At 50.9% G+C, this 26,631-nt stretch overlaps 1 protein-coding gene across 5 annotated transcripts in view; it reads left to right on the forward strand.

The window, feature by feature from the left end:
* Positions 1-26,018, forward strand: part of TXNDC16 (thioredoxin domain containing 16) — a 66,542-nt gene extending 40,524 nt beyond the window's left edge. For all 5 annotated transcript variants that reach the window (XM_059723408.1, XM_019495840.2, XM_014601302.3 and 2 more), the window contains 7 exons: positions 4,117-4,285; positions 5,178-5,314; positions 12,361-12,445; positions 18,808-18,946; positions 19,371-19,531; positions 20,723-20,913; positions 25,163-26,018. In XM_059723408.1, the coding sequence (XP_059579391.1) occupies positions 4,117-4,285; positions 5,178-5,314; positions 12,361-12,445; positions 18,808-18,946; positions 19,371-19,531; positions 20,723-20,913; positions 25,163-25,452 (1,172 nt within the window). In that variant the 3' untranslated portion in view covers positions 25,453-26,018. The remainder of the gene's footprint in view (positions 1-4,116; positions 4,286-5,177; positions 5,315-12,360; positions 12,446-18,807; positions 18,947-19,370; positions 19,532-20,722; positions 20,914-25,162) is intronic.
* Positions 26,019-26,631: the final 613 nt, after the last annotated feature.

Below are 26,631 nucleotides of genomic sequence, written 5' to 3' on the forward strand. Positions count from 1 at the left end.
TCTGTTGGGACTATTAGGACCGGCTCCCTTTATTTCTGGATAGAAGAGCCCACCCAGAGGCTGTGCTAGGTGGAAGTGGCTGTGCAGGAAGGGTGCTGAGCTCTGACGGCTGCTTTCTTCTTTGGGCACTATCCTCTGGGGAGCTGAGAGCCTTTTGAAAAGGCCTGAGACTTCTCCCTTGATGAAAGTCAAGGTTACTTCATCGCAGACTGTTTTATTGTTCCCTGTGCTTCGCTTACTGGTTTGCTGGGTCCGCTTCGGGAGTAACCTTCTGGTGAGATTATCTGTTCGGGGCAGAGACTGGCTCTAGTTGCCGCTCCAAGACATCATTGAGAATATGGTGCAGGTCAGGATGCCAGGGCAGTTTCCTTCGGGAGAGGGCATTAGTGAAGGTCACCAAAATTTTCCTTTCACAATGTGATGCCTACTGATAAATAGTGATGGCTTATACAATCAGTAGCTATTCCACAAATGCTTGTATCCCTACGCCAGAGTTCTTGAAATAAGGCGCCCTGGAGATCCATTTTCATAAGATCCCACGTCCTCATGCTCGTCCCCCTCTTTTGCCTCCAGCTTGGGGAAAGATTTGAGATGACTTTGTGGTGGGAGATGAGAAGCAGAGACGTGCCAGATTAGATGTGCTAAGTAAAACAGCTGCCTGGTGTTGATTTAGGGCCATGTTTATGCATCTCATGTTTCAGATCATGATACAAACCCCTTGTGCTTTGCTGCTGTGTTTGGACATCACCTTCCCGTCTTCGTGGAATTATGCTCGGGGTCGACTGGGTTGTTTGGCTGTACCGACGCTTGATAGAGTGCAGAACAAGCAATAAATTCCCTTGAGTGTAAAACAGCTGCAAAACAGAACCTAAATGAGCGGTAAAGTAAGCTGCCTAGTGAAACCATAGAGGAACTAGAAATCCTAGAAAGGTCAGGTTGGAAGGGACACCGAACAGCCAGCCAGTTATTCCAGTTCTCTGGCAGGATCGTGTACCCTGAGAGCATCCTTGACAGATGTTCTCGTTAGGAACAAGCTAACTTTTTCTTAAAAGCCCTCGTCATTAGAAAACCTTTTCCCTAATACTTTATGTAAAACTTCTTTGCTGCCAGTTGAACCAGCTCCCACTGGAGATGGAAGAACATGATGTCTGTCCTCTCTTTAAGACCCATTTATGCATTGGAAAGCTTTTATCATGTCTCCCCTCAGTTTTCTGTTCCAAACAGAAGCTTGTTCTCCTTCTTACCGGTCTCGTTGTTCTCCTCTGGACTCTTTCCAGTTTGTCTGCATCGTTCTCAAAGTTCATTGCCCAAAACTGAGTACAGCATTCCTGCTGAGACCTCATCAGTGCTGAGTAAAGGAAACTTCTCACCTCCCTGTGTTGTATACAAGCTTCCCATTAATACATCCAAGAATGCCACGTGTCCGCTTTTCCAGCAACATTGCATGTTTTACACCTACTCTGTGGGCCCCTGGGATCCACAGACCCTGTTCTTCTGTGCCACTGCCTACCCTGTTATTCCCCATTGTGCATCTGTGTGCTCAAGGTTTCCTTTCGAAGTGTTGCATTGTGCGCTTGTCTTCTTTGGATTTCATTCTGTTGATTTTTGAACTGTTCCTTCCATTTATCACAATCGTTCTGAAAGCAGGTTTAGCCCTTCCTTCAGTGCCTTTGTTACCCTTCTTAACTTGGTGTCATAAATAAACTCTTGTCCTGCATAGGGCTGACCTGGACAGGCTCAGGAAATGGGAGGATGAGAACCTGATGGTGTTTAACACCAAAAAATGCAAGGTTCTCTGCCTTGGGAGGAAAAACCTGCAGCATCTTTATAAGCTCAGCAATGCTACACTGGCTAGTACTATGATAGAAAGAGACCTGGGGGTCATCATTGACCACAAGATGAACATGCGCCTTCAATGTGATGCTGCAGCTAGTAAAGCGAGCAAAACGCTGGCTTGCATCCATAAATGCTTCTCAAGCAGATCCCAGGATGTCGTTCTCCCCTTGTACTCGGCCTTGGTGAGGCCGCAGCTGGAGTACTGTGTACAGTTTTAGGCCCCACAATTCAAAAAGGATGTGGAGAAGCTTGAGAGAGTCCAGAGAAGAGCCACGCGCGTGATCAGAGGTCAGGAAAACAGACTTTACGATGACAGGCTGAGAGCCCTGGGGCTCTTTAGCCTGGAAAAGCGCAGGCTTAGGGATGATCTGGTGGCCATCTATAAGTTTATCAGGGGTGCTCACCAGGATTTGGGGGAACGTTTGTTCACCAGAGCGCCCCAAGGGATGACGACTAGGTTGAATGGTCATAAACTACTGCAAGACTGTTTCAGTCTGGACATAAGGAAGAACTTCTTTACTGTCCGAGCCCCCAAGGTCTGGAACAGTCTGTCATCAGAGGTGGTTCAAGCACCTACTTTGAACGCCTTCAAGATAAACCTGGATGTTTTTCTTGCTGGGATCCTATGACCCCAGCTGACTTCCTGCCCTTTGGGCAGAGGGCTGGACTAAATGATCTTCTGAGGTCCCTTCCAGCCCTAATGTCTATGAAATCTATGCAATATGCCCTAAAATATAATACGCACCCTCTTTCTGAAAGGAAGCATGAAGAACAGAAGATCTTACCTTGGATAAGTAACCAAGTAGCAGCAGAGCCTGCTGGATGGAGCCTGTGAACTGACCCCATGTGCTGGCTTGATATAGCATGCTAGGTCTGGGGCCAGGTCTGGCTGTGGACCAGCATGTGGGACCGTGTCATCTGGCCATGGGTCCAGAGATCTGATAGGGAGCAGTGGCAGTATTAATTTCAGTGGCTCTGAGACCCAAATTTCCAGACCCATGGGGATCTGTATTTTTTTTCACATAACGTGCCCTGCCCCCCCTTCCATCAGCTGGTCTTTAGGGGGGAAAAAAGTGCAGGCTATATACAAGAAAATATGGTCTTATTTAGTCCAACATCCAAGTCTCTAATGTTGGGTAGGACTGGATCCAGAACAGACTCCTACAGGAGCCCTTGAGGTACGCTCTCAGTCTGAGTGATAACAAGCCACTGCTGTGGGGTTTTCGAGCTGCCAGGCACCCACTTCATGGTGCTTCCATCTAGACTGTTTCCCTAGTTGGTTTGAGACTCAACTGGGTTCATGTCCGAAGATTTGCTGAAAGCAAGATATATTATCTATTGCTTCCCCTTATCCAGGCTAGTTAACCTGTCAAAGAAGAGAATTTGAATTGGTTTGGCACAATTCATTCATGACCTGTCCCCATCTCCTCCAGGTACTTATACATTCATTTAATATTGGCTCTAGTGTCTTTCCTGACATCAAAGTTAGACTGACTAGTCCAAAATCCCCAGGCCCCTGCTTTTCCTCTTTTGAAGACAGGAACTCTTTCTTCCAGCCCCTCGGGGGATCTCCACCATCCTTCAGGAATTCGCAGATAATCACTAATGGCTTCAGAGATCGCTAGCTCTGTAAGTGCTCTGAGATGAATTTCCTCCAGCCCTGCCAGCTCAAATACATCTAGCCTACTGTAGTCTTGGCTGTACTGCTTCCAGTTCAGGAAGTGAGATTGATTAGGGAATACATATTACTGGACCAGCTGTATAATTAGGAGAGCTCTTGGGCACAAATGCCCTTCCTAGGGGTCTGGGAAGGAAGCAGATCCAGCCTAAAGCTAAATACCAGGTGGAACAATTGCTTTTGTTAAACCACATTATGATAATGAAAGTGGTCACTTAATACGGGGAAGGCAGCAGTCAGCCAGGAGAAGCTATCAGAAATAGTTACAGACCAAATAAGAAGAGTTGAAATAAATAAAACCAATTATGAAAAGGAATAAGACCGGTGCAGGAGACAGCCGTGGGAGCAGGCTGGCATGGTAGGTCTGTGGTGTAGGCGTGATCTTACTTGCATGGAGTGGTATCAAAATCTGGCCCTGCCATTTGTTTTGATCCACAGCAGGAGGAATTTCTGGTGTTGTTCAGTACAAGTGTATACAATAATATCCATGGGAGTGCTGGAAAAGCTTTTAGTTTGACTCGTTTCTCTCTCTCTCTCTCTCTCTCTCTCTCTGGCTTCTGGCTTTGTAACGTTATCGTAAACATTTGTGTTTTCTCCTTCAGGAACCTCGGGAGTTTCCCTTGCCAGGGTGAACTGCTGGGACTGGCCTGGTGTCTGCGCGAAGCAGAATGTCACCCAATTCCCTGTTGTAAAGATCTATGAGAAGGGCGAGAGACCACTGACCTACAGCGGCATGCTAGGGACAGAAGATCTGCTCAGGTTCATCATGCTGTGAGTGTCCAAAAGAGCCACGTCATTGTTGGGTCAGATCAGCACATCTGCTAGGAAGTGCTCTGAACAACTTTTTTGTCCTGAGAATGTAGATTTGTCTTCAGAGTACTGTATTTACTGACACACTCGGGCACCCCTTTCCCAAAAATTACCTCTCCAAAATTGGGTGTGTGTCTTAAGCAGGGAGCTGGTTTCTGAGCTGGAAACATGCAGGCACTGCAAGGGCTGCATAGGGAGCTGTAATGGATTCCTGGACTCTGCCCTTCCCTCCCTGCCCCTGGGATAGAGTGCAGTCCTCAGCTTATATTTAGTTTCAACTCTTCTGCAACTGCTGCTGAATTGGCAGGAGCTTTTGGTTGAGCAGCCAAAAGCTGCTGCCAATTTGGCATCAGCCATGAGAGGGTTAAAACTGTAGCCTTTGGCTGATCGGGATTCATCCATGGGGTCAGGATCCTCTGCAGTTTTTGGGCCTGACTCAGGAAGGGTGTGCTTTTTTTTTTTTTCTTCTTCATTCTGCCTTCCTAGAACAAGGTGCACATCTTATTTGGGAGTGTGTGGTATGTGGCATATGGTAATAGCTTCAGACCTAACCTTGGTTTTAATACCAAGCTCAGCGTCTAGTTCATAAAAGTGGTTTGGAAGTTGTCTTAACAATCTGTTGCTCTTTTGGCGATCAGAAAATCATTGTTCTTAAACTATACGTCAGTTCACAGTGTATGCCACTTATATGCATACCTTCTCAGAAGGCCACTGGGTTTGGCCTTCGCTTCCCACCCCGGTTGGTGCCTTTTGGTTCTTCTACCAAACAACCCAGGGTTTGTTCTTTTAATTTCATGTCACCCCTACTGAAGGAGGAGGAAACACCCTGCCTGCTTCTGCTGTGTTCCTCTAGGAGCAGAGTGTCCTGCCCTTTAAAGCTGGCCTCAGTTGCAGCTGTGGAAGGATACTTAAGAGGGGAACTCCTTGCCGAGCTGTCGCCATATCACACCACCTCCGTTTTGGGACTGTTTACACCCAGCATGAAAGAAGGTAAGTGCTGTGCCTTGAGGGGGAAAGTACAGCAGGAAGAGGGGTTGAGCTCTCCTCTCCTTAGCCATAGCCAAAGACAGAGGGAGGATTTCTGCTGCTTGAAACTGGATCAGTAGTTCCTCCTTTCTTAGGTGGCTTACCCCAGTATCAGTCCATGACTGTGGTTATCTAGTGGCCCTGGTAGAGAGCAAGCTCCTGTAGCTGCACAAACACCAAGCAAGAGATGACCTCTGCTTTGAGGCTGAATAGACAGGACTGGGATGAAGAGACTTGCCTGAGGTCCCGCAGCAAGTCAGTAGCAGAGTTGAGATTAGACTTTGGCTCTCCTGAGTGCTTCAGCCACTGGGGCATGCTGCATCTCTGGCCTGGTTCTCTGTGCTCTTCTTCAGCTCTGGTTTCTGCTCCAGATCTCCAGAGCCCACTCCTGCTCTTGGGCCCATGTCGAGCAGCCCTATCTTCTGTGAGGCTCTGCTTTAGCGCAGAGGTCCATGTGCTTGGCTCCGTCTGCAGCATCAGGGCCCTGTTATGTCACCTCTTTTCTTGGGAGGTTTCCAAGTGAATTTTTCTCTCCATGGGCTCTGTAGAGAACTGATCATTTGGGAATTCCACCCCTAATCAATCGTATGCTCCGTGCCTAACTGATCCCTCTCTCAAAACAGCCCCTGTGGCTTAATTACAGCCCCCACAAGGGAGGCAGGCTGCCTGCAAAGGCGGGAGATGTGGGCACAGATGGGCAGCAGCACTTCTGGCAGGGCACCGCTCAGTGAGGAGAGGAAGGAGCCACACTACTGTCACACTGGGTGTGCTGCCAGTGACACAGGGATGGCTCTTTCCTTTAAGCCCTGTTTCCTGTGGTTCAGGGTCTTTGTAGGGCGCCGTTGAGTGTGCTGCTGTTCTCAGACTTTGTGGCTCACAGTTTCATAGATTTCATAGACATTAGGGCTGGAAGGGACCTCGGAAGATCATCGAGTCCAACCCCCCACCCAAAGGGCAGGAAGTCAGCTGGGTTCATAGGATCCCAGCAAGATGAGCATCCAGTTTGCTCTTGAAGGTGTTCAATGTAGGCGCTTGAACCACCTCCGGTGGCAGGCTGTTCCAGACCTTAGGGGCTCGGACAGTAAAGAAATTCTTCCTTATGTCCAGCCTGAAACGGTCTTGTAGTAGTTTGTGACCATTCGACCTAGTCGTCATCCCTTGGGGCGCTCTGGTGAACAAACGTTCCCCCAGATCCTGGTGGTCACCCCGATAAACTTGTAGGTGGCCATCAGATCACCCCTGAGCCTGCGCTTTTCCAGGCTAAAGAGCCCCAGGGCTCTCAGCCTGTCATCCTAGGGTCTGCTTCCCTGACCTCTGATCATGCGCGTGGCTCTTCTCTGGACTCTCTCAAGCTTCTCCACATCCTTTTTGAATTGTGGAGCCCAAAACTGGACGCAGTACTCCAGCTGCGGCCTCACCAAGGCCGAGTGCAAGGCGAGAATTACGTCCCGAGATTTGCTTGAGAAGCATCTATGGATGCAAGCCAGCGTTTTGGTCGCTTTACTAGCCGCAGCATTGCACTGCAGGCTCATGTTCATTTTGTGGTCAATGATGACCCCCAAGTCTTTCTTGCATAGTGCTAACCAACATAGCACCGCCGAGCCTATAAGGATGCTGCGGGTTTTTCTTCCCAAGGTGGAGAACCTTGCATTTATCGGTGTTGAACTCCATCAGATTCTTGTCCGCCCACTTGCTGAGCCTTTCCAGGTCAGCCTGGATCACCTACCTGTCTTCTGGTGTGGATGCTTTGCCCCAAAGTTTGGTGTCATCGGTGAACTTGGCCAGTCCGCTTCTGACTCCAGTGTCCACATCATTAATGAAGATGTTGAACAGTATGGGTCCAAGGACAGAGCCCTGGGGGACCCCACTGGTCACAGGACACCACGATGAGTGACTTCCATCAATTACTACCCTCTGGGTCCGACCTCGGAGCCAATTTTCCAGCCAGTGGATCGTGGTGGACCCAAGGTGACAATTGGCCAGTTTCTCCAAGAGACAATCATGGGAAACCAGGTCAAAGGCTTTTTTGAAGTCAAGATATATGACATCAATCTCATCTCCCTTGTCCAGGTGATAGGTCACCTGGTCGTAGAAGGAAATGAGATTGGTCAAGCAAGACCTACCCGCAACAAACCCGTGCTGGCTATCCCTTAAGATGTTGGCGTCGGCCAGTCCATTAAGGATGGCCTCTTTAATAAACTTTTCTAAGATCTTCCCCGGGATAGAAGTCAGGCTGATGGGCCTATAGTTAGCCGGATCCACTTTCCTCCCTTTCTTGAAGATAGGCACCACATTGGCCGCCTTCCAGTCTTTGGGCGCTACACCAGAGCGCCAAGAGTTTTCAAAGATCTGCGCTAGAGGCTGGGCTATGATGCTCGCCAGCTCCTTGAGTACCCTGGGGTGAAGATTGTCAGGGCCGGCTGACTTGAAGGTATCCAGCTTCTCAAGATGTTCCTTCACGAAGTCAGCATCAATGGAGGGCAGGGGATCACCCTCACCCGGACTTCCCTGTCCCATAGTGGGCTTGGGCGTCCCATGGGACTGATGAAAGAAGAAGTTGCATATGTAGGTATGATTTGGGTGAGTCCTGGCATCGGTCTGGAGATAGGGGACTGGATGTGGTGTCCCGGGAGGTCCCTCCAGTCCTATGTACATTCCCAATAGTACAACTCCAGTTCCAGTCCAGACCTCATCTCCTCACTCACCAGCAGGTCCCTTCCACAGGCCCTGTGCTGGGTCTGGGTACTGGGAGCACTCACCAGCTTCAGGCTCTCCCAGGGGAGGCAGAGAAACACCTTGGTCCTGAGTCTCTGTCAGGCACACGGGTGTATGACACATTAAGTGCTTCCACATTGCACAGAGGCAGCTCCCAGGTGCACAGTCACAAACCACGGTGCCTCTGGGATTTGGGTGCCTCCAGCAGCTGAGTGCAGGTTTTCTGGGTGATGGCTTTGGTCTCAGGGACCTTATTCACCCCCTAAGTCAATTTTTAGATCTGCCTCTCTGTTCCTCAAGGCATCAGGGTCCCATGACCAACCTCTTGGTCAAAAACTTGCTGAGCCAGGCATCCCTGCTGGGGTGTGAGGGAGAGGAAAACGCAGGCTTGCCAGGGTGATGAGTGAAAAGGGCAGTACGGAGACCATGCCCCAGCTGGGGCTTGACAACCGTGTAAGGAGGTGCAACCTTCAGGGGACTGAAACCCCAGCTGCAGGTAGGCAGTGGGTCATAGGCTGCCTGGCCAGAAGGCTGGGAGCCAGTTGCAGCAGATCATTAATGAATGAAGGTCGAGCCCCAAAGAGGGTTGAAAGCTCCAGGGGCAGAGAGGAAAGGCTGTGGTTTGGGTTTGTCTGTTGATTCATTGTTGGCACACTTGCTTCTTCTATTTTTTGTTTGGCTTCTGTCAGACAAGTTTGCCCTATGCAAATAAACTGGCTGGAAAACCCAGAGCTGACTGGCCTTGAGAGGGGAGCTGGGCGAGTGACCTGCTTACAGGTCAGGAAATGTAGCGTTTCCTAAAGAAATGCTAAATGATCTTCCTCTTTTGAGTGGTCTTTCTCCATGAGGCTGATGCTTAAGATACTGAGACCTGTTTCCAGCCAGAAAACCCCAGCCCCTGAAAAAAGCAACCAAAGAAAACCTTTTAAGAAAAACCAAATCGATAACAAAAAGAAGATTTGACATTGGAAAGAGAAACCTCATGGAATCCGCTAAGGACCTCATTATTGCTGCTGGTTTCACATGAAAGGCACTTGGATGTTATAAACCCCTGGCTAACAATATGGACGGTCAACTCCTGAAAAGTCTTGTGGTCAGTAAGAACCAACTGACCACAAGGCTTTGGTCAGTAAACCAAAGTGTTGGTTTGGTTCACTGGTTAAGCAGGTTTGGACCTGGTCTGTGCTTGGATGAGAGACCAGCTGAAAATGTGCCGCTCTGCTCTCATCTCTGGCATCAAGGGTTGCCTAATGGTTGTATCTACTGAGATCTCATTGGTGAAAGGAGAGGGGTAGATGCATGCAGTTGCTGTGACTACACAGGCAGTTGAGTTGGATGCTCTGGGTAATTAGGCATCTTACTAGCCATTTGAGCCATCCTCATCTGATTGGCATTTTCAGATGTCCTGTGCACACCTGAATAAGTCTTCTGGGCATGGACCACTGACTTTTTCTTCAAGGAAAGGACCTCTCTTGCCTGTGACTAATGGGCAGCAATGCTCTGCACGGACACTTCTGCAGGTTGAACTCTACCCTTGTTTTCTTGCCTGGCTCCTAACACGCCAGCACATCCCCCATCTTCCCTGCCCAGCTACCCCGATCTCTGCAGAGGAGCTGCCAGAGGGTCTGAAGGAAGGGAAGGATGGCTCTGATGCTACAAGCTGCATCCACCTCTTCCAGGGCCTCACATGCAGAACCAGCTGGATTCTTTCCCCTCTGTCTGTCAGCAGGACAGGAAGAGATGCTGGTTCACAGAGTTCTTGTATGCAGACAATCACATATTTTAAAGAGAGAGAGGAAGTAACATGAAAGGAAAATCAAATCAGAAAGGGAAAAATGCCTGGCACAGCTCCCCACAGCGATTTCTCAATAAATAGCCTGGCTCTCCATGGGCCAGGCAACGCCAAGATGAGCAGCAGCAGCTCGTCCAACACCACTTTCCCTCACCATTACTCAACTTGGGAACTGGCACAACTCCACACTTCCTTCAGCAGCAGAAGAGGAAATGCTCCCCTTCATCTTTGAAGGGCCTCTGTCTGCCAAGAGGCGGATGGTGCTACCTCCTTCTCCAGGTTGGTATTTTCCAGGTGATGGTTTCCCACTAGCATTTGTTAAACCCAAACAAGCCATTCCCATTGCAAAAGGAGGTCAACTCTTGCATGGAGCACAATGGGAAGGAAGCAAAGGGGAATTTTAGAGGATTATTTGGCAATCACAATGCACCAAAAGTTGGGTGAGACATAATTAGACTTAGCACGTCTGATTAGAAGTTAGGGAAACAAGAAAAGTTTGGAAGACCTGGGAAAATGGAGTTGGGAGAAGAGAAGAATGCTGGGGAATTTTTATCATAGTCTTCAAATACACAAAGGGTGGCCATAAAGAGGATGTGATAGTGTGTCTGCATGAAACGGGACAAGAAGTAACAGCCTTAAACTGCAGCAAGGAAAATGCAGGTTGGAGCTGAGGAAGAACTTTTTTTCAATCTGAGGATGGTTCACCCCTGGAAGAGACTATCCAGAGAGGTCATGGTGTCTCCATCACTGGAAGTTTTTAAGAGCAGTTTGGGCAAACACTTGTCTAGAATCACTTCAACAAGGATAATCCTGCCTTGAGCAGAGGGGTGTAGTAGATGTGACCTCCTGAGGGCCCTTTTATAAGTCTGTATGGCCCACTCCAAAGCTCATGGGAAGCCATCTCCTGATGTTTTTGGACATTAGATAATTCCCTCATGATTTTCTTCAGGAGACCCCAACCTGCTTCTGTGAAGCTGGTTGGAACCATCCTCTTCATCACAAAGTGGGGCAGGACCCAGCATAGGATCACAGAAAATGAGGGGTGAAGGGCCCTCAGGAGGTCACATCTAGTGCAACCCCCCCTGATCACAGCAGGACCAGCCCTAACTAGATCATCCCAGCCAAGGCTTTGTCTACCTGTGTCTTAACAACCACTAAGGATGGAGCTTCCCAATGTCAGAGTGGGAAGTCACAGCCGGAGCAGGACGAGCCCTCATATTTCTCACCCTGTCATACGGTGGCCAACACCGAGTGACTCTCACCGCTGGACTTCACAGCAGCTCCTCTCCTGTTGGGTTTGTGCACTTTACCCCAGTGCCAGGGCGGTGTGCCACATAACTGGCTTTTCCATCTGGCTAATTAGAGCAACAGGATGTCCAACCAGTCAGACCTGGGATGGCTCCCAGCACTGGGCAGCCATTCAAGCAACCAGACGCAAGGCATGCTCTACAAGACCTTGCTGACATCTCTGGACTGGAATAATGCTGAGTGGGGACATGACTGCCTCAAAGGAGAATGTGAAGCAGCTGGACTTTCCTCTGTCCCATAGTGGCTGCTAATAAGAGGCTTAAAAAGGAAAGCTGCAGGTGAGGTACTCATGTGCTTGCTGGTGTCCACACGGCCTCAAGAAGCTCCCAGAGACTTGCTGTGCTGTTTGCAAAGCTCTTGGCCAGGAGCTGTCACCGGGCATGTCATGGAAAGACAAGATAACCCCCTCAACAACATCTGACCCCAGTCCAAAGGGTGCCCTGGGATCACTGGGTTCGGGGTCAGGCTGCCTGGGAGCGCTGAAGTCTAGAGAGGGTGTGCAGGGCTGCAGATCCCAAATGCTGCCTGGTTGTGATCATCTCGTGTGACTCCATCCACACAGACGCTGCACCTCAGGTGCCTGCCCTGGCAGGTTTTACCCCTCAGCTGCTCTTTGGTAACTGCCCCATGCCTACTTTTGCCCCCCCAGGGAGAGCTAACCCAGGGGAGTTTAGAGCTTACTGAAAAAGGCCTAAATTACCCCTGTACATCTTGCACTTCCTGTAGGTGAGAGCAGGCAAGAGGATGGGTACTGTGGAGCTGAGTGGGGTTAATTGGGGCACGCTGAGTAATTGCTGGCTTGGGGGCTCTGGGGCTCGTAGTTGCCATGACCTCAGTGATCCCTTGTTTGGGAGAGGCTGGAGCAGGCTGAGAATCCTCCTCGCTGTGAGCTCCCACCTGGCGGGGACAGATGCTGGAGCCCTGGCTGCTCTCCCTTGCCCATGGCTGGAGAACAAGGGACACGGGCCTGGGAGGGGTCTCCTGCGCCAGTGATCCCAGTCCATCAGGGTTGCAGGGAGCCAGTGACTCCCCAAAATTGCTGCTTCCAGCCCTGGCACACAGCTACAAGGTGATAACCAGACGCAGCCTGTACTGCACACCTTATAAACAGCTGTGGCCATGAACAGGCTTCATGATTTGCGGAGGGGGAAAAAAAACTCCAACTCTTTACTGATTTATGGAAATTTTTTTACAGCCAGAGAAGCATTTATTGAAGCAGGAGCCATCCTAAAAGGATACATCACAACAGGATTGTATTATGGAGATGATGCTCTGGTTCTGTAAGTCATTTTCTTTTTCCTTTCTGTACGAATACAGACTGATCTGCATTGCAGTGAATGCCACTGAATTTTAATGACCGCATTACATGTGTGGCCGGGCATGTCTGTGATCAGTAATGGTTTCCAATGCAGTTTCAAGTAGTAGAGTAGGCAATACCATAAGGCCCTTCACAAAGCTACACACTCAAGTGTGTTTTACACTGCTTTTAGGAGGCTCCACGAGCTAACAGCTCTGTGCCCACTAACTGAGATAGATGGTAAAATGGTGGTTGGTATTAACCGTGGATCTGACGCCATGTCACACTTGATATTAGTGGAGAAATGGAGGAGAACCATAGAGTCGACATATAGTATCTTGCACACTTACGATGGTGTAGGCCATGCCTTTATCAATAAGACCAATGGGCCAGCTCCTTGCCCCGTATACGTGACTGTGCTAGCTGTGGACACTTCACTGACAAGCGTTCCTACCACTTAACATGGGGGTGCCTGGTGGTTAGGTCTCCAGCCCTGGGCTCTGCCACTGCCTTGCGCTGTGTACTTTGGCATATCACTTTACTTCCCTGGCCCTTCTTGAGTGCCCAAAGGTTCACAAGCCTGCAGACAGTTCATCCTTGCGCTAGCTCTCCTTGGGAGGAGAAACTGTGCACCTCTCCTTCATCCAGCATAAGGCAACAAGGAACTCATCTGTTTCCCCTTCGGAGGCTCCCATCAGCTTCTTATTTTTTTCTCTGCTTTCTGGGCTCAGAGGGCCTGACCCACTGCAGTCAATGGCATCCTGGATCAGGGTATCGATCCCTTTATTCCCTGGTCCCCACTGGCTTCTTTGAGTGAATTCATCCTTTCCTCTGGGTGCTGCAAAGCTGTCTCTCCAGCAGCTAGAAGCAGAGGAGCACTTCCCCAGCACGTTCCTGTCAGTGCAAACCTTTGCCCAGATCCTTTGCCTCTGTCTTGTTGCAGGAGCCCTGAAGCTACAGATCATTTCTGTGTTCAGACTCTGCCTCTGTGGTTGGGTGTCTGCTATAGGCGCCAAGTATGTGGGGGCCTGAGGGCACTGGTTGGCATCTAGGTGCTGGAAAAGCCTTGAAAATTGGGTCCTCTGCTGTCATTCCAGCAAAGCACTGTAGGCCGCAAGGTGTGCTATTTATGCAAAGGAGGCTGGGACTAGCGTTCTTTAATTTTATAGAGAGCCGTGTTTGGAACAAACGGGTGAACTGTTTGAGCTCTTTTATAAACATGGGGTTTGCAGAAGAACAATTAGTTGGCTGGTTTGTAGGCGTTTGGTTTATTAAATTTATTCTTAAATTTCTGCTTTCCCCTAATGAGTGACATCACAGTAAGCGTTATAAGAATACCTTCTCCTTGCCTATCCAGAGTACTTATCATCTTTGAGTCTGCTTACAGCTGGTGGACCAGAGTTGTAGTTTCTATATTGTAGGTAAGTCCAGTGTGCTGTGTTTTATGTGACGTTGGAAAGAGAGAGTGGAGTGTTGCAGCTTTTGTCTTGGTAGAGAGTGTTTAGTAGGAGTTTTGACTTGTCAATTGTAGAGGGAACGGCTGTAGATCCCAACCTCGAACTCAGTTTGATTAGAAAGCTTGAGCCAGAGCCCACCTGCCCTCTTGCTAAGGAAAGGTAGGATATTCCTTTCCTAGGATTTCAGAGAAAAGGGCTGTATTGTGTGCTGCTCCATGAAGGCACAGAGGAAGAGAGCTGGTGAAAGCTGCAAGAAGCTGAGGCGGGAGCCTCTTGACTCCCCGTGTCTTCCTGAAGACTTTCAGGGTTCGGCTCCCCCAGAGGGCTATAGCGGTGATTTGTCAACCAGTGTCGTGGTATCCTGGCGTGTTGCGAGATCCTTTTAAGGGTGTCCTGGGACACAGCGCAGTATTAGCACTCTAAGGTGTGCGAACACCTACACACAATTCACAAGACAAGCCCAGGGATTTCAGCTAGGAATTCATAGTCAAAAGCATTCTGATCTGCTGGGAGATGTGGAAGAAAGAATTGCTTAATTTGTTTCCTTAGTAAAAAAAGGAGTGAAAACTAAGAGCCTGTTGTCCAGGGAGTGCCGTCAGTCTAACGAGGAGGGTCTTGAGTCTAAAAAGGCTGAGAAACACTGAGCTACAGGAACGGTCCTGTGAAAAAACTATTCCTCTTAGAAACAATGCCCTGCGCTGGAAAGCTTGTCTAAGTCTACCCCAACCATGCAGTCGGCCCAAAGTGATCACTCACAAAACCCCGTGTTTCTCACATAAGGTCTTCACGTAACTTTAAGTAGAACATGGCTAGTTGGCAATTGTTTGGATAAAGCATCTAAGGATCCCTTCAGTTGCTAGGAAGGGCACAAACCTCCTTGAGGTTTTTCTTTGCATGTGTTTTATATTGAAATGCAAGTCTCGTGATACGTGCATTAGGTTAAGCTAGCTGCTCCCCTAGCCAGCTTCATCCCTGGGAAGCCATTTGCTCAATGCAAGCTGTCACTTCTCACCACTTAGTGGCAAGGCTCCATAATACTGGGGTGTAGGTTGTAGCCGTGTTGGTCTAAGGACATATACAAGGGCCTATAAGGATGAGGGTCTGTAATAGTACCTACTGCTGGCAGCAGGGCTGGCTGTGTCCACTGCTTACCACGGAGGTAAGTTTCATAGATTCATAGATGTTAGGGCCAGAAGGGACCTCAACAGATCATCGAGTCCGATGCCCTGCATAGGCAGGAAAGAGTGCTGGGTCTAAATGACCCCAGCTAGATGCTTATCTAACCTCCTCTTGAAGACACCCAGGGTAGGGGAGAGCACCACCTCCCTTGGGAGCCTGTTCCAGACCTTGGCCAATAACTGTGAAGAAGTTCTTCCTAATGTCCAGTCTAAATCTGCTCTCTGCTAGCTTGTGGCCATTATTTCTTGTAACCCCGGGGGCGCCTTGGTGAATAAATCCTCACCAATTCCCTTCTGTGCCCCCGTGATGAACTTATAGGCGGCCACAAGGTCGCCTCTCAGCCTTCTCTTGCGGAGGCTGAAAAGGTCCAGTTTCTCTAGTCTCTCCTCGTAGGGCTTGGTCTGCAGGCCCTTGACCATACGAGTTGCCCTTCGCTGAACCCTCTCCAGGTTATCCGCATCCCTCTTGAAGTGCGGTGCCCAGAATTGCACGCAGTCCTCCAACTGCGGTCTGACCAACGCCCTATAGAGGGGAAGTATCACCTCCTTGGACCTATTCGTCATGCATCTGCTGATGCACGATAAAGTGCCATTGGCTTTTCTGATGGCTTCGTCACACTGCCGGCTCATGTTCATCTCGGAGTCCACTAGGACTCCAAGATCCCTTTCCACCTCTGTGCCACCCAGCAGGTCGTTCCCTAGGCTGTAGGTGTGCCGGACATTTTTCCTCCCTAGGTGCAGCATTTTGCATTTCTCCTTGTTGAACTGCATTCTGCTGTTTTCTGCCCACTTGTCCAACCTATCCAGGTCTGCCTGCAGCTGTTCCCTGCCCTCCGGCGTGTCCACTTCTCCCCATAGCTTTCTGTCATCTGCAAACTTGGACAGAGTACACTTCACTCCCTCGTCCAAGTCGCTGATGAAGACATTAAAGTGTATCGGTCCCAGGACCGAGCCCTGCGGGACCCCACTGCCCACACCCTTCCAGGTCGAGACCGACCCATCCACCACGACTCTCTGGGTGCGACCCTCCAGCCAATTCGCCACCCACCGGACTGTGCAGTCATCCACATCACAGCCTCTTAACTTGTTCACCAGTATGGGGTGGGATACCGTATCGAAGGCCTTCCTGAAGTCTAAGTATACGACATCCACCCCTCCTCCTGTGTCCAGGCGTTTCGTAACCTGGTCATAGAAAGAGACTAGATTGGTCAGGCACGATCTGCCTGCCACGAACCCGTGCTGGTTTCCCCTCAGCATAATTTGCCCTGCCGGGCTCTCGCAAATGTGAGCCTTGATAATTTTTTCAAAGACTTTGCCAAGGACGGAGGTGAGGCTGACTGGCGTATAGTTGTCCGGGTCCTCCTTCCTCCTCTTCTTGAAAATGGGGACCACGTTAGCCCTTTTCCAGTCCTCCGGGACTTGGCCCGTGCGCCACGAGCATTCGAATATTCCCGCCAGTGGCTCTGCAATGATGTCGGCCAGTGCCTTCAGCACCCTCGGATGGAGCTCATCCGGGCCTGCCGACTTAAAGGCATCCAGTTCTTCCAAGTGACTCTGCACCATCTCAGGGTCTACGTATGGAAGTCTGGCGCCTTGCTGCTGCCTCTCTACAACCCCAGTGAGAGACTTGTCGTGCCCCTCGCTTAGGAACAGAGGCAAAGAACTCGTTGAGGAGTTCAGCCTTGTCCCCCCCGTCCGTCACCAGTTTTCTGCCCATTTAGCAGGGGTCCTATTCCTCCCTGGGCCTTCCTTTTACTCCCTATATATCTAAAAAACAATTTCTTGTTGTCCTTTACTTGGGATGCCATCCTCAGCTCCATGGTAGCTTTGGCCCGTCTAACTGCCTCCCTACAAGCGCGAGCAGAGGAGGTATATTCGTCTTTGGTGATCTCACCCTGTTTCCACTTTTTACGTGCTCCCCTTTTGGCCCTGTGTTTCTACACAGTGGGCATGTCTACACACAAAGTTTACTGCAGAGCTGCCTAATTAGCTCCACAGTGAATGTCTCCAGGTCTACACACGCACCCCTATTGGGGCACAGTAAACCAGTAAACATCACCATAGGCTAGTGCTTGTCAACAAGCATTATTTATTGCCCCCCAATGCATGTGTAGACGCTGATGGGGCTGGCTTGAGGGATGAGGATGCTTCAGTGCAGGGGCTGCCTGCCGGCTAGCCCTGCACTGGAGCACCCTTGTGCCCCAGCCAGCCCCTCCGCAGCAGGTGAGGCTGGGTCAGAGCAGCCCTGGGCTGGTAGGCTCACCCCTGGAGCCCTCTGCCAGGCAGGGCTGCTCCAACCCGGCTCAGTGTGCTGCGGTCCCAGGAGCACGTGCATACGTAGTGCCTGGGAGCAATAAACTCTGATACAAACTGCACCAAAGTTTATTTGGTCAAAATGTGAAGTAAATGACTCCATAGCAATCTCATTGTGTGTCTGCTCCCTTAATACAGATTGCCCACCTTTTGCACATGGATTCATGGCTTAGGTTACCCATGATCGACCAAATGCTTATTGTTAAATGAAAGAGCTGAAAAAGCCCAGGAGGGTCAGGGGCGTTCTTCACATTCCAGAAATTCAGAGGCAAGAGAGAGAGGATCATGCACTCAGCATGCATGATGGATAAGGAGAGAGGCTGGTGGGCAACGGGAAACGGATGAGCACCCCCAACCACAGCCAGGCTTGTGTGATCTCTGCCCAAAGCAGCAGAAGAAATGGGTGCATCTCTTACACCCTGGGAGACTGGAGAACAAAGGCAGGAAAATGAATACTCAGCAGCTGGGTAAAAAACAAAGCCCAGAGGTCCTGTCCAGCCCAGGGCATTGAAGCAGACTAGTTTCCACGGCTCTGAGTACATAAGGGAATGATGTGGCAAGTATTGCCTTTCACTGCGCAGCCCAAATGATCATGTGCCCTTTTACAGCTGGGGGCAAACTTTGATGCAAGTCGGGGCTGAGGCTCAATCTCGCCCCACCATGGGTCTGTCTTGAGATGGCTCAGCCACTCGGCCATCAGCCTCCGTTGAGCTTGTGGGAGGATTGAAGAGAAACTTTGGAAGAGAGAAATACCTGTAAAGTGTGGGTTTAGACCCTGGAAAGTGAACTGAGGGAGCCTAAGAGATCCTGAGGAAACCAGAGCTGAGCTAGGTTCTGACTTCAGGACACTGCTGCTCTAAGAGAAGGGGATTAACATTTGCAGAGGTTGAAGAGCTAAAGAGCAAAGAGAAATTCCTGGAAAAATGAGCATGTTGCAAGAGTAAGGAGTCTGAGCTTTTCCAGGAATGAGGAGCCACCCTGACACCAAGACAGAGGAAATCAGTATGAAATACAGAAGTTTAAGAGGAATGGCATGTGTCTGATTCTGCTCCATGTCCTGGAATGGGACTTAAGGGAGCCAAACTATTCCCCTTCTGGAGTAACCTGAAAATCCCCTCCTGCCTCACAGCACATAAGCACTTCCCATGCGAGTGAATGCCTAGCACTGCAAGCAAAGCATGTGGTTTCAATGCTTTGCTAGCCCCAGGCAAGCACCTGGCAGCATGGAGATCTGGAGACCATGATGAGCTCTGAGTCCTCCTTGCAAGCCCCTTTCCCAGTGCTTAGGCAATCTCATGCTTTCATCTAGCCCTCCAAAGGTGTAATGTGTGGGTTCAGCACACTCTGGGCACGGAGGCTTTTGCATTCAGTCACTGTAACAAACCATGTCCCTTTAGATCCAGTAAATACAACGTGCCTCTCCCAGCGCTGCTGTTTGCTCGTCATGAAGAACGCAGCATAGACCCTGTCCTTCTCTCCAGACTGACGCCACAGGAGATTGCTCAGACCATCAGATACCAATTACTGGAAACATTCGTAAGTGTAATGACTGTGCGGTACCTGCAAGGGCTGTTTGGGGAGAGGGTGCAGAATGCATCAGTGGAGCATTGAGGATGAGAGCTAAAAGCTTCAGAAGTAAACCCCCAGGCCGATAGCTGGGAGAAGGCATGTACACAGCGGTCGTTCAGTGGCAGTGTGATATAATGGGGAGGGCATGGATCTGGGAGTTGGGAGATCTGGGTTCTCCCCCTTGGTTGCATGCAGCACTTCTCTGAAAAGGAGTGAGTTTCCCACCTTGCAAACAGTGTGTTCAGACCTTGGGGTCCAGGCATCTGCGCTGCAGTCCTGGGACCCCCACGGCTCTGCAGTGCCCCGCCTACCCCCACTTGTGTCATGACTGCTTAGCCCCTCCCAAAAGCAGCCTGTATTTCTCTTAGCATCTTTCTCTGTTCTCTTCCAGCCAGAAATTACCGTGGAAAACCTGCCCACGTACTGGAGCCTGGGGCGTCCCTTACTCATACTGTTCAGTGACAGCGATCTTGGCCCACGGGACAGGAATGAAATGCTGCGTTTGGGGAGGGGAAGTGACCGCGAGGCATTCCTCGCCTGCTGGCTTAACCTGTGAGAATGCTAAAACGTGTCGGCTTCTCCCCACAGCTGAGTTTATGGCTTCTGTGGGGTGGAGGGGTGGGAGGAGAAAGAGCAGACGGAGCAGTTCCCGAAAGCACTGCCAGGCTAAAATTTTAACTAATTATTCAGTATGAAATCACTGCAAATCACAATGCCAAGTTTTTTTACAGAAATGCACACCTTAATGGAGGTGCATTCCCTACAACAGCAAGGTAGCCCCACACAGAGCCGCTTGCTAGTCAAAGAAGATGCATGGTACCGGTGTTTGTTTTCATCTAGGAAAGATGCTTGTGAAGGATGCCACCATTGACCGCTTACTTAAAGGGAAAGAACCGGTTGTCAGGAGGGGGAGGCAAAGGAGGAAAGTTAAGAAAGAAACAAATCAGCAGAGCAAGGAGAATGGCCAAGGCATCAAGAGTTATGGGAAGGTGAATTGTCAGGGTTTCCCGAATGAACACGTTTTAGCGTTGTTTAGTCTATTCTTTTGCTTCTCCTTGACCACCTCGATGAGTGAATCACCACATACTTTTTACGTGCGGAGCTGTGCTATGATGGGGGCAGTAAATTAACTAATGAGGAATGCACTTTTTTTTTAAAGAGAAAAAGCAGTTGCTTTCCTGTTATTGTGCACTGTAGGAAACCCACCTGAAGGTGTGGGCCTCTCCTGACTCCCTGCCCCACTTTCCTTTGGGAAGAAGGAAAAATGGGATTTTTGAAGGAAGGGGGAAAAGCTCAGGCCGCTTATAGGGAGAAGATGCCTGTTTGCTCTGAACTCAGTTAACCAAGCAAGGTAAAATTCACTTCCATGCACAGAGCCAGCAAAGGCCTGGGCACCATCTGAATACAGCTCACGTGATTCACATGCCTGCTGTGGGCCCTCTTCACGGGGGCGAATGTCACCCAGAGCAAGGGGCAGGGTGAGGGGTACAACCCACGTGGGTTGATTCAGCTCCAGTGCCCTGCACACCAGGCCACACAGCCATCCTGTTAAACAGGCCCAGTCAATCTCCTCCAGCGCAGCATCGAAGCATCTGTAGAAGCACAGGAATTCCCCCGCCAGCTTCAGCAGGACCGTTCATCTGCTCAGACACCTGTTTAAGTGCTTTGGACCAGGCCATGGGGCTCATTTGTCTGTCACTGTGAAACTGCTAACGAACAAGTGCAATCAATTCTTTCCCACAGCCAGAGGACTCCAGTTGGCCTGGGGATCCTGAAGGCCTACTTCAGCACCCCGCCGCCTTTGCCTCTTCTTGCCTGGGTGAACCTTCACGCCGGGGGCGAGGTATTTGCATTCCCTCCAGACCAGCCTGTCACCCAGAGTAATGTCTTGTCTTGGCTCGAGAAGTGCAGAGCAGGGCTTCAGCTTCCCAGCAGTAAGTGCACGGGCTCCCGTCCCATTCCCTGGCATGCCCTCGCGGCCCCCGCGTCTGTTTATGTGAAGCCGCTCATTGCAGTAATTTGTCTGTCGTTTAAGAATGGGGGGGGGAAAGGGGGAGAGTTATTCTGAGTTTGAGCTGGAGAAGTACAAGCCGTCCGGTCAGAACAACGTGTGAGCTGGGTGCAGAGCTGGCGGGACTTGTTCAGTGCTGAGAAACAAGTCGCAGCCAGTCTGGACGGCTGTCAGTGCTCCATAGTCGTCCCTGGGTGCCTGCTGCTGAGATGGTCCCGGTGATGTCTTTGAGCACAAAACCTCCTTCCCCCCCATGCTCCGACTAGGAAATATCACCCTGTACCTGCAGCCTTGCAGGTCCTTTATGGGCAACCATGTGCATTCGCAGTGGGAGGGAGCTTCCAGCGATTCCCATGACGAGCCAGCACCACGACCTACCCTGGCTCTCCGTTCAGGACTGTGGTGCCCAACCCTTTGGCCTGATGGCAGTGCCTGGTCTGTTTACGGGCCGGATCCCACCAGTGGGCCTGATCTGGCACGTGGAGCAGCTGGAGCCTGGTCCTGATCCAGCCACGTAGTGGCTGGAGAGGGCAGCCTGGATCCAATCCGGCTACATGGGAAATGCCCCAGATCAGCCCAGGGAGGGGAGGATTTGGTAGTAGGGGAGGATCGATAGTAATTGCTGCTGCTTCCTCACTGCCAAAGTTCCCGACCCTGAAGGAAGCCCTATGGGGCCAGTGCCATGGCTCTGTGGGATGAATTTGGGGGGTTGAACACCTCATGATTTAAGGAGACAAATAGAAGTGAGAGACTTCAGTCCCTTTGGAGAGCAGGGACTCGAGGCCTCCTACACGATCTGGCCACTTGGGAGCGACAAAGATCCACGCTGCGAGTACAGGTTGCCTCCACGACAGCACGTGCTTTTAGCTGGGGCTCTGGCAGTTGCAAACGCCCAAGTGACCAGGAGTCGAGACTCCCTTATCTCACAGCAAGGCCTTTGCTGTCTTCCCCACCGAGCTGTTGTGGGCACGATGGGGATCTCCCAGCTGCTGCTCCTGTCTGAATAATGTTGTGTTACCTTTCTGTCCCATCTCTCGTCCCGCTAGGGACCCTAATGACACGACAACCTTTGTCTTCGGAGTGCCCCCGGTGGCCGAGTTTCCTTATCTGCTAATGGTAGAAATTACTTTTCCTATCATCTGCCTTTCCTCTCGGCCCCCAGGGAGCTGGCAGATGTGCCCTGCATTTGGGATACAGGATGCCCAGCTGCAGAGTCAGTGCCACACATCTCCTGTGTTTTATCAGTCCCCATTTGAAGCCATTTTCACCCTGTAATTTCCAAGTTAACCCTCTGTTGCCATTTGATGCTGTTCCTTAAGCTCCTTGTTCCTCAGAGCATCCCTGAGCAAAATCCTCCATGTGCCCAGCTGTAAACGGGTGCTTGTTTCATGGATACTGGTGAGACTTTAACAAAACATTTTAAGCACATGCTTATCTGGGGCCTAAATGCCAGAAACAGTTTCTTCAGGGACCAGCTCTGGGGAAAATGAATGCTAGATTTAGAAGAACCTCTTGCAATCATCGGATCCTCTTGCGATCGTCTGGCTCATGAGGTGACATCAAGTCCAACCCCCTCAAGGCAGGATCGCCCCTACCTAAACCATCCCAGCCACATGTCTGTGCAATCTGCTCTTGAAAATTTCCAGAGATGGCAGTTCCACATCTCTCAGCAGCCTGGTCCAATGCTTGACCACCTGCCGAGGCAGAAAATTCCTCCTAATCTCCAGCCTAAATTTCCCCTGCTGCATCTTGAGGCTCTTGCTCTTATCGCCTATGGCCACAGAGAAAAGCCCATCTCAGTGATGACTTGAGTCCAGTTTAGCTTTAGCCAAATAACTCCCCCAGCAGTTCTAATTGGCAGCCTTGGAAGCAGAGAAGAAACGACCTAGCTGGGGTTATTGCAGGGCCCTTGGCACGGCTTTATGAGCGCTCATGGTGCTCGGGCCAGGTGCCAGATGATTGGAAGATAGCCAGTGTAGTCCCTATCTTTAAAAAAGGGAGGAGGAAGGACCCGGGCAACTATAGACCCATCAGTCTTACCTCAGTCCTGGGGAAACTCTTTGAGAAGATCATCAAGGAGCACATCTGTGATGTGCCGTGATCGGGGATGATGCTCAGAGGCAACAAGCATGGTTTCATTAGGGGCAGGTCATGTCAGACCAACCTGATTGCCTTTTACGATCAGGTCACAAAAGCATTGGATGCAGGTATCACCGTGGATGTAGTCTTTCTGGACTTCAGCAAGGCCTTTGACACTGTCTCCCACCCCATCCTCATTAAAAAACTGGGCGATTGTGGCATTGATGCCTACACGGTCAGATGGATTGCTAATTGGCTGAAGGGTCGTACTCAGAGGGTGATGGTGGACGGGTCACATTCGACCTGGGGGGAAGCGGGCAGCGGAGTCCCCCAGGGCTCGGTCCTTGGGCCCGCACTGTTCAATTTCTTTATAAGCAATTTGGACGACGGGGTGAAAAGCAACCTGTTCAAATTTGCTGATGATACCAAAATCTGGGGTGAGGTGGGCACGCTAGCAGGGAGGGAAAGACTGTAGAAAGACCTGGATAGGTTACAGGGGTGAGCTAACAAAAACAGGATACGTTTCAATGCGGACAAGTGCAGGGTGCTGCACTTGGGCAGTAGTAACCAGCAACACACTTATAAGATGGGAAACTGCCTTCTTGAGAGCACGGAGGCAGGAAGGGATCTTGGAGTCATCAGTGACTCCAAGATGAACATGGGCCGACAATGCGAGGTCACGGTCGGCAGGGCTAACCGGACCCTATCGTGCAACCACAGGGGCCATCAAGTAAGGCCAAGGAGGTGATCCTCCCCCTCTATGTGACACTGGTCAGGCCACAGCTGGAGTACTGTGTCCAGTTCTGGGCACCGCACTTCAAGAGGGATGTGGACAGCATGGAGAGGGCCCAGAGGAGGCCACCCGCATGATCCGGGGACAGCAGGGCAGACCCTACAATGAGAGGCTACGGGACCTGAACCTGTTCAGCCGTCACAAGAGAAGGCTGAGAGGGGACCTGGTGACCATCTGTAAACTCACTAGGGGGGACCAGAAGGGTTTGGGGGAGACCTTGTTTCCCCTAGCGCCCCCCAGGGTAACAAGGAATAACAGCCACAAGTTGTTGGAGAGTAGGTTTAGATTAGACATCCATAGGAACTACTTCACAGTCAGGGCAGCTAGGATCTGGAACCAGCTTCCAAGGGAAGTGGTGCTGGCTCCTACCCTGAGGGTCTTTAAGAAGCGGCTTGATGCCTACCTGGCTGGGGTCATTTGAGCCCAGTTTCCCTCCTGCCCAGGCAGGGGGTCGGACTTGAAGATCTACAAGGTCCCTTCCCACCCAACTGCTATGATTCTATGACCTTTCAGCAAAGCTCTGTATTGTTTGGACACAGGAGGGAGCCAGTGGGGTAGAGAAAGGGCAGAGATGGATCGGGAAACTCTTTGTGGGCTGGGGAGAGGCAGAGAAAACCCAAAAATCTGGGCAGGAAGAGAAATGAGATGCTTTGGCAAGGCCTTAGATCCTTGTGTGTGGAACAGGAGCGATGCCCAGAACAGTGATGCAGAAGGCAGGGTAGATTTGCACCTTCCTAGACAAACTGAATCGAAGTAGTAGACCATAAGCTTTCCTAAGCAGAGGGTTTACTTTATCAGTAGCCGCCTGCCTTTCTCTCTCTAATAGTTATGCCAGTAGAAATAATAATCAGCAGTACCTTGTGCATTTAAAACCCTTGTTCTTCAAAAAGGGAGGGTCATTTCTGCAGGAGCTCAGTGTCCTGCCGTGCGGTTCTCCTGGAAGGCCAAGAAATCTCCTGGACCCCGGGAGGATTTTTAAAGGGCCAGGGCAAAGGAGTGGCATATTGATATCTGCAGCAGCGTTGTCTTTGTTTGGAAGGTCCTCTTAAACCAAATGCAGTCCCCTTGTCAGGGAAACGGGTATACTATGTAATGAATAGAAACCTGAGGGAAATCGGGCTGGGGAGAGAGGATGCAGATAGAGCCTCCCTTCCATCCCATCATTGCTCAGGAGAGGCCTGTTAGACCCTTGCATGGGATCCTGTTGTTGTCCTGCAGGATCAGGGCCTCGGTCCTCCCCCGTCAGCCACGTTCCCATGCCTGGTCATCCCAGTAACACCCCATTGTCTCCTCTCCTCAGCCACCTTGTCTGATGCACCCTGGACGCCGCCTCTGCCCGCGTACAATTTTCTGCGCATGATGGAGTCCACGCTGCCCGAGTTCACCTTGCACACCGCGTATGGCCGAGGAGACCCGACTGGGCCACGGCAGGCGGAGGCTGCAGAAGAGAAGGCACCTGTCAGGGAGGAGCAGGCCGAGGAGCCCAGAGCAGAGGCAGAGAAGGGCCCGCCACCCGGGAGAGACCTGCGTGGGACAGTCCCGAGGCTGGTGGGGAGGGAAAGGCACGTGAAGAGACATGCTGAGCTGTGAGGGGTGGGATTAGCCTCTGGGCAGGGAGGTTCAGTGTGAGCACTTCCTCCCATGCCAGCTCACCATTGACTTCACTGGAGGGTGTCTGGAGAACCAGAGGGGACACGGCACGTTCGGGGACAGCTGCCCTCGAGGGAGTGACCTTCCATGTGAAGCCGGCCCCCAGTTCTGCGGGGTGCAGGGGGTGCTGTTCAGTGCCTCAGTGACAGCCGTTCCAGTCCTGCAAGCCTTCCAGCCCCCAGCCGTGGGGATGGCCAGGGCACCAGCCCATGGGATCCCAGGGGAGGCATTGCATTTGTAACCCTGCCGGGGGGGCTGGACAAACAAATGTCTATTGCCATGGCAGTGATGCTCAACCAAGGTGCCACAAGATCCTTTTGGGGGTTCCAGGGTGCCACACAATGTTAGCACTGTTAGGTGTACAAGCATGATTCACAGGATAAACCCAGAGATTTCAGCTAGAGATGCCTAGCTGTGCTCATTCTGAGTCCTTTGCAACAGCAAACCTGCTCTGTTATCCTTCTGTAGTAAAAAATGAGTAAAAACAAAGAGTTGGCATTTTCCAAGAGGGGCCTCAAGTCTACTTAAGTCTCTCCAGGGCTTTCTTGAGCATCTCCAGGGCTTGCTTGAGCCTATCCAGGGATGCCGCGAGTCTAAAAAGGTTGAGAATCACTGTGCTAAGGGCTTCTCTGCACACAGAGCTGCTCTGGTATAGCAAAATCCCTGCAGCCCTCCAGGGCAGGTGCAGTCCTACCTCTTAAATACCCTTATATCACAACAGCTTCCTCCTGCAGGGGAAGGGAAATGAGCCAGACTAGCATGGGCACCTTTGCTTCAGCACTTCTGCACTCTGGGTTGCACTGGCAGGACTGTGTTACTGGAAGGATGTCAGCTGGGATGGGGCTGGGTAGGCTGGGAGGGGGGAAGCGGGCAGGTCCCTGGGGGCTGAGTGCAGACACCTGCCCCCAACCGTGCTCTCTCCTCCTCTCCATCTGTAGTGACTAGTACAGCGGGTACCGCCTGAGCAGGGGAGAGCTGCAGGGTTGGAAGGACATGCTTCAAAGGGTGATCCCAGCTACAGAGCCCAATCCAAGCAGCTGCCTGGGGGTATGGGCTTGATGGTGAGGATGTTTGCTCTGGTTTCAAGCATGGGGATAGATCCACTGAGTGGAGTGGCCA

The sequence above is a fragment of the Alligator mississippiensis genome, chromosome 2, assembly GCF_030867095.1.
Source record: "Alligator mississippiensis isolate rAllMis1 chromosome 2, rAllMis1, whole genome shotgun sequence".
Taxonomy (NCBI): domain Eukaryota; kingdom Metazoa; phylum Chordata; order Crocodylia; family Alligatoridae; genus Alligator; species Alligator mississippiensis.